General features: G+C 39.0%; 1 protein-coding gene across 1 annotated transcript in view; it reads left to right on the top strand.

Annotated features, from left to right (window-relative positions):
* The first annotated feature begins 4,012 nt into the window (after positions 1-4,012).
* PDE7B (phosphodiesterase 7B) overlaps positions 4,013-7,578 on the top strand; it is a 174,516-nt gene continuing 170,950 nt past the window's right edge. The window contains exons 1-2 of the mRNA XM_057407869.1: positions 4,013-4,208; positions 4,355-4,469. Coding sequence (XP_057263852.1) covers positions 4,449-4,469 — 21 coding nt within the window. The 5' untranslated portion in view covers positions 4,013-4,208; positions 4,355-4,448. The remainder of the gene's footprint in view (positions 4,209-4,354; positions 4,470-7,578) is intronic.

Genomic DNA, 7,578 nt, shown 5'->3' with positions numbered 1-7,578 from the left:
TCCAGGGAACCCTGAACTAATCACCAGCCAGCAGTATCTTCTCACAGTTCACACAGGCTGTTACTAAATACACTGAAAATATTGCACAGATCACAAGTGAAGAAGGGAACTGTAAGAGAGTCTGTTTCACAGACAGTGCACTAAGGGTGCTTCCAGCCATTCAATGCATCTGTAACAAGATTAAAAAGCTAACTGAGGACATTAATCGTAAATAAATAGGCACAGGACATCTGCATCTAGTCACTAGCCAGCCATTTCACATGATTCAGCCTGGAGAAATCTGCCTTCAAAAGTTTCCCAACAGCAATATATAGAGTGTAGTACATAAACTCACCTCTTATAAACTTCCTTCACATTAGGCTTCTTCAAATGTGATTGTCCACCCTCTCCTTCCTTTCTTTTCATGACTTCAGAAAATAATGCCTCTGCTTTATTGTTCCCTGACAAAGAAAGCTGCAACAGACTTAGGAAACAAGTTTCACCACAATCTTCGGCATCCTCAGATTTACATGTTCATGCTCTAAGGAAAAGTAGCAGCACCTTTGGGAATTACTGTAACATCTATAACCTTGCATTTCAGAGCAATTTCGTGGGGAAGCAGAGGGATGTGGAAAGGAAGAGTCAGGCATGAATTCTTTCAGCAGTGGCAGCAGCTTGAAAAATGTGCTTTTTCTACTCCTTATTCCCACACTCTAGACCTACTATACTGTCTCAGATGTCATTGACAGCAATATGAAGAGTAACATGTGGTCCCATGCTGGACCCCTTCCTGAAGATGGCCAGGGTAGAAAGAAAGAGGTAGGAAGAAAGTGGAAGGTACCTTAGGAAGAAGGCATCTTTTTTTTTCTTCTCCATGTATTGTGCCTACTATTCTACCATGTGAAAACACAGTTTTTACTGGCACTTGGATGAATTACATTTTTTTTAGGTTTCTGGGAATATGTCTGGATGTAAGGAGTGTGGTTGAGGTGAGGCAGATTGAGAAGTCTGTCTAATATCCAAGTTGCTTTCCAAAGACCATGATGAAAGGGTTGAGAAGAGGAATGCCATCCCATGGTAGGAGATAGCATGTCTTGGTGTGCCACCTATGCTGGGAATGGAAAGCAACTAGAGATAAATATTTAAGTGCCTCCAGTGCTTATAAAAGGAAGTCAAATAAATTACTTAGTCAAGCAGGACTACTCAAAAAGGCAGGCTCATAAATTTGAGAGATTCCTAAATGTACTCTGAATGGTTATTCTGGAGAGAATGAACCAAGGTGTATGAGTCCAGCTTAGCTCTTTTTCTAAGAGCTGTCTGATTAAAATTTCCCATTATGATCAAGTTCTGTGCTTCAGACAGTCCTGCTAACTGCTAAACAAAAGAGTCATCCACTTGATCTGCCTGGATCTGCAGCAGATCCCCCACAATATCTGTATTCTTTTCATTTGTATTATCATTCGGACTTTCAATGCATGTTTATTGTTGCATTCTGAACATCTGAATATGTGGCATAATCTCCTTCACCTTTTCCCTCCTGTTGTTCCTGAGCAAGCTGTGCTCTTTGGTATTAGTATTCCTGTCATGTATTCACATGACTGTACCCTACCAAGTTTCTGTTACGTCAATTAAGTTGTAATTTTGATCTTGCATTAAGGTTTTAGGCCCCTTCTATTATTTTTTACACATTTTACATCAGTATAGAGACATCTAGACTGAACATCAGTTGGTCTGTGTTGGTTTGCTTTCTTCTTCCTCCAATGATACCTTTTTCACTTTTTCAGGTTTTATGTGTAGGCCACTGTGGGTCACATTTATTCAGGAACACTCATGTCATCAGCCTGACAGGTTATTTTAGCTCATATCTGATCCAATTAGCACATCTATGCTGAAGGTTTTCCTTCCTTGATAGATGGAGCCCATTTCTTCTCAGCAGTCCTTCCCACCCGATCAAGGAAGCATGTGGTTATGCTGAGGAAACAAAGGTCTTCCTTGTAACACCCTGCACAGCTATGCATTCTCATTCTTACATGCGTGTACTCATTTGAGATTCTTTGAGCAGAAACTGCAACTGTCAGTGCTTTTAGGCCTCTTCATCTTTTCACCCAAGACACATCTACCTCACAAAAGCCACAATGACCACTTATTGACAGAGGGCCACATAATTCCAGGAAGCTGAAGCAATCTCTAGCTTCTTCGGGAGAGAGACAATACTTATGAAACTTTGTGCAGAACATAAATGTACCCTAATTCACAAAACACAGTGTAATATTATTATTAGGATTGATGTTAAAATGCAGAAAATGGAAAAAAATGGGATTGGAATAGACATTCAGAACTCTCCTGCTCTTACGTCTATACTTCAAAATAGGATCACCTACATCAAAACTGTTCATGAATGATGGTTGCCTAATCATATTTTAAAAATAGCCAGTAATAGGACACTGTGGATTATCACAGCCTATCGATTTCAATACTTCGCTCCCCTACCTTTACTTTTCTCTACATCAAACAAATTTCCTGTGCTGCAATTTACTTGTTATAACCACAATAAATATGGAGAAAAATGTATTCCCTTCTCCTTTGCAATTTGCCTATATCTACACTGGTAAAATAAGCAGAGCCAGAACACATGCCCAGACAGTGGACCTTGATTATCCACAGTGCCATATTCCTAGAGCAGGCCCTTACAGAGCTTGATGATTTTCTGTGTATTACAAATAATTTTCCTATTTACGCATTCCAGATTGCTTCATATAGCTTCTAAGTATAGTTGGATGAACTTAATGAACTCTAATTGATTTTGTAAATCTCAACTTACTTAACACTTTGTAATATATTATTCCAGCATTTACAGCACCATAACCTTTACAATTTATTGCTGAAGCAGATTACATTAGAATGATAGCACAGACAGACTTTTCAGTGAGAAAAAAATCATGACATATTTTGACCTCTGTGGAGTGAGTTTTGGTAGCATCAGTTGGTGGTCATGGAGAAGCCCCTATTACTTCTGCTGGTTTTGTACCTGTTCCGTGGATCATTGAGAAATTTATTTTTCAAGAGCTGTCAGCCTATCCACTTACAAAAGTACTTACATGTGTTTTAAAATTAAATGTTAGACTGTTAAGACTTTTGGGGAATGAATTGTGCCTTCTAAACTGGTCTCTTTGAAAGGAATCCCTATAAGAGCAAATCCATAAAATTAAAGTTATGAAGATAACTAACCAGTTATCATTGTCAGCTGACCTCCTATCAGTTATCTTGTGCTGCTGTGGCCTCTATTGCCCATGCTAATTGACGTTGGCATATATTACATGTTTTCTGAAGCTTCAGCTCCATAGCTTCTCCACTGATAATGATGCGGTGATACCAAAAGACAGGCTCTACCATTGCCTCTTGCCTTTTGACATGCACTTCGGTATGAAATAAAAGCCTGTGCTGTGGTCCAGAGCAGAGTTTGTAGGTGGGCACAGCCGGTCTGTGATCTGCCAGTGGAATGGATGGGCTGCCCAGAGCACCAGACCTTGAAGTTGACTGCATCTGTGACTCTGATGGGGTAATGAAAGAAGCTTGCCAATTTGCAGTGTAGCTACTGCTGATAAATGGATGTGTACAGTAGTCTGTCTTATCTCTTCTGCCAGGTTTACACTGGTGTGACACCACTGAATTTAGAGAAGCAGTTCCTGATTTCCTTCAGGGCAAGGACAGAATCAGGTCTGATTTTTGCACCACAACCCATACAGATAACCCAGCATCTTGGGTATATTTAAGAATACTTCAATACATTTATAGCCTATCCCCATTTTGTGAGGATATTTTTGATCTTTCTGGTACCTCTCATTATAAAATATTTCTAGGCTAAATCCAGGACAGATAAATCATGACTCAGGTTTCTTTTGCACGGATAGCATGCCTAAATCACTGCCACATTCTTCCCATAGCAGTCGTTTAAAATTAATAGCACATGCAGAGGAAAAACTAAACCCTTTGACGTCACTCCTGAAATGAGGAAACATAAACAGCAAAGGCTTCACTCCACCGAGCTGACAGTGCGGACGCGGATTGGTCTGCTCTCCCGCGCCTGTGGCAGTTGACAGCACCTCCCAGCCCTGCACGGCCTTCGGCACGCTAACACAGGCAGGCAGACTGCAGCAAGCTCAGCTCTACCCCAGCCCTGATACTGGCAGAAAAGTGCACTCTCTTCCCGAGTCCTTTTGCTTCTTAAGGTGGTTTTGTTGGCTGGGTTGGGGGACTTGGGGAGGTTTTCTTTTCTTTCATTTTTTTTTTTGGTTTTCCTTTTTTCTTTTTCTCTTTTTTTTTTTAATTTTTGTTTGCTTTTGTTACTTAATTCTATTCCTAACCCTGGATGCAGTTACTGGATTCTGCAGTACAAGTCTTCATGAACAAGCTGCACCGCTTAGAGATTTCACGGCATTCAAAGGTCACAGAACTGCCAGTATGGTTAAATGTCTTGTTTAATGGTTGAGGTATGTACAGCAAATCTAAAAGAGGCAGCATGATTATTTTTGAAGGGGAGCTAAAATTGTGAGGGGGAGAGGGATCTGATACTACTATTCAGTAGAAAAGATTTTTACTGGTGATTGTTACTACAGCAACCGGTTTTTTAATTTCCTCCCTTTTTCTCTTTATTCAAACTACATGAAAATTTTAACTTATGTTGATTTAACCATTTGATGGCTAAAGAAGATTGCAGAAAGAATCCGTTATTGTAGTCCCTTCTGACTCCACTGAGGAACTGTGATTGCTTTTTTCTGTATGTTTTCCTACTGCTCTGTGGCAGGAGAGGAGACCTGGGACTTGACTGGCTTAGATGGATGGAGAAGAAAGCAGAAACTCATTCTTATCCTGAGGGGACTGTGAGTTTGTCTGAGAGTTAGAGCAGAGAGAGAAAGAGTTGGAAATAAGCAGGTCAAGCAGAAAAGAATATCGGCCTCGGTTTTAGGAGTACATGTACCACATCATTTTTTTTTTTAATTCATGCTTAGATTGCTTTACTTGGTTTGGGTTCAGAAGTTCAAAATTAAGCAGCAGCCTGCACTTTGACTTGTAAGCATATCCTCAGTGGGAAGGAAAGGAGCCGATCGTCTTGTATCAGCAATTTTCAGATAGGTTTTGCTACAACAACAGAGAAAAGTGAGAATTTGCTTGGAAGTTGAATTAATGTAGCCTGATGTCTGTTTGATGACATATAGGTTCAATTCATATTTGAGGTACTGATATGCCTTGAATGAGTGTTGCAGCATTACAGTGAACTGTGTGTGCTCCAGGAAACGAAAGCAACTGCTAGCATAAAACTAACATTGTTTTCAGACGTATGATTCTAAAATACAAAAGGAGGAGTTACTTGTGAGAGCTTGTGTCTCTGTGTGTGTGTTTATGAATGGTCTTAAAAATAATTTCAACACAGCCTATTGATAACTTCTATTGATAATTGGATTAATATACTAGCAATCTTCATATTTTCCCAATTTGTGAAATTAGACCTTTTACAGCTCTGTTTGATATGTAGTTATGGATATAAACCCTCTGCAATTTGAAAATCTTTTATTCTAGCTTTAGGAATTATACCTGCCAAATCAGTTCATATAACAAGGAACAGAACATGAACACACATCCTTCACGTAATGCACCTCAAAGGGTTACAAAGAATAGCTACATTGGTCTGAAGCATGCTAGCTTAAGGACTGCAAAAATATTAGCCCTGAAATGCAGAGGATGTGATATGTGCTGTGAATGGACAATTGCTATTCTGCAGTGCCTAGTGGGAAAACAAGGACTTTGTGTATTGCAAATGCATAACTGCAGCTCCTCCATTTCCTTTGCTGTATCCTCACTGATGACTGCAGAAACAAAAAGGGCTTGTCACAGATAAACTCTTTAGTGGCCCATCTCTTTGAAGATACTTGAGGATTTATTTTTTTTTCCATATCATCTAACAACCCAAAGTCAAGCTTCATTAGCTGAACTGTTATTCTGTAATCTCCATGCCATTCTCTCCTCCCCAGTCCTCTCCAAAGTCTTACTATGTGAACTGCTAGCTGTTTTCAAAACTAAAGCACTGCTTCTCTAGCCCCAGGTTTAGAAAGGTTAATATAGTATTTGTTAGATGACTAATTAGAAATTTGTCTAAGGGGAAGCCTCAGTCTATAGGGACTATAGCCTGTTCTGTAAGGAACGACCCTGTAGCTACACTAAGATGTCCAAGTTTCCAAAAGACAGTCTGTAAGGCATTTTTTTAATAATAATTTCCTAGAATTAAGTTCACTTCTTGCAATAAATATTTTTAAGAGAAATACAGTTTTTAAGCTCTATAATCTGCATTTTGCTCTGTGTTTTGTAGCAATTATTACTGGTGATATTTATAGTAAATATGCTAAGTGAACTTCAGCTGAGGAAATGACACTGTTTTTCTACTTTAATAAGAAAAGTTTGTCTGCTCTGCTTTCTCTGAACAGTCTCAATTCAGCATTGAGAACAAAATACAATTTAAGATTGGCCTCTCTGCAGTGGATGAAACACTGGCATTTGCAGTCATATTGTCTCCAAAAAAAAAAAAAAAAAAGTGTGTATTGCAGAAGTTTCATGTGTATGAATGGCTGCTCATTCTGAATTTATTTCTGCAGGGTGGACAAGACTTGTCATGAGAGAAGTTCTAGTGATTCCAACAGAATAAGGCACATGCTGCTGAGTTTGATCCAGTGTATTGCAGACCACTTTTTTGAACTGAAATGTTTAATTCTGTAAACTAGTATATCAATACACCATTATAATAGCAGCTGTTTCCTCCCCTTCCTCCTTGTTTATGTACTTTTTCTTCTGAAACACAGCCCTCTGCTTGCCCTTAACAGACCTCTAGGTAGGTCATTGAAGCAGACTGATTTTCCAGTGTCTTCATTGCAATTATGGGGTATAATTGAGACATTCAATCAGATGTAATTCCCTCTCATTCACCCCATAGTCCTTCTATCAATAATTAAAGCATATTTTAATGAGGAACAGTCTGAAAGTTGATATTTTATGATGGTTTTCTTGTAATTTTTCAGTCTCATAGAAAAAAGAAAAAATCTCATGTACTGTTAATTTCCTTTATAGGGGCTGTATGAAACAGAAATGCTAGCAATGCATTACTGCCAATAAACTAAAACATAAGGCCTCTTTATTTAACTGTAAGAAATGTTTAATTCCCAATCTGTCCTATAATCAAGCTAGGTATATGGCCAAAAGCTCTTGGTGCAGTTGGGCTAAGAGAAAAACAAGTCATTTGGGGCAGCTAAGAAGACATCCTATGTAAATGAGCATTCTTAGCAACTCACTATTGTTCATCTTTTCTCTGTTTTCATGCTTGAAATTATTACAGCTTTCCATGTGTTTGTCACAGGGTGAAAGTGAAAGGGACAGCTGGGGTCCTACCAGCTGCCAGAACAAAATTAAGTGTTTTGTAATGAAATGATGGCTCAGTATTCCTCCTCCCACATCCTTGTTGGGTGGAAGATGGGATTCTCTGTGATGGAATTATAGCATTCATTTTTTCTTGTTCCTCAGCCAGAAAGCAGGGACATCAGGTTTTACACTTTC

This window comes from Pezoporus wallicus, unplaced genomic scaffold, assembly GCF_028554395.1.
Source record: "Pezoporus wallicus isolate ANWC-B61680 ecotype Strahan unplaced genomic scaffold, APGP_CSIRO_Pwel_v1 contig_3817, whole genome shotgun sequence".
Taxonomy (NCBI): Eukaryota; Metazoa; Chordata; class Aves; order Psittaciformes; family Psittacidae; genus Pezoporus; species Pezoporus wallicus.
This window is presented reverse-complemented; position numbering and strand designations above follow the sequence as displayed.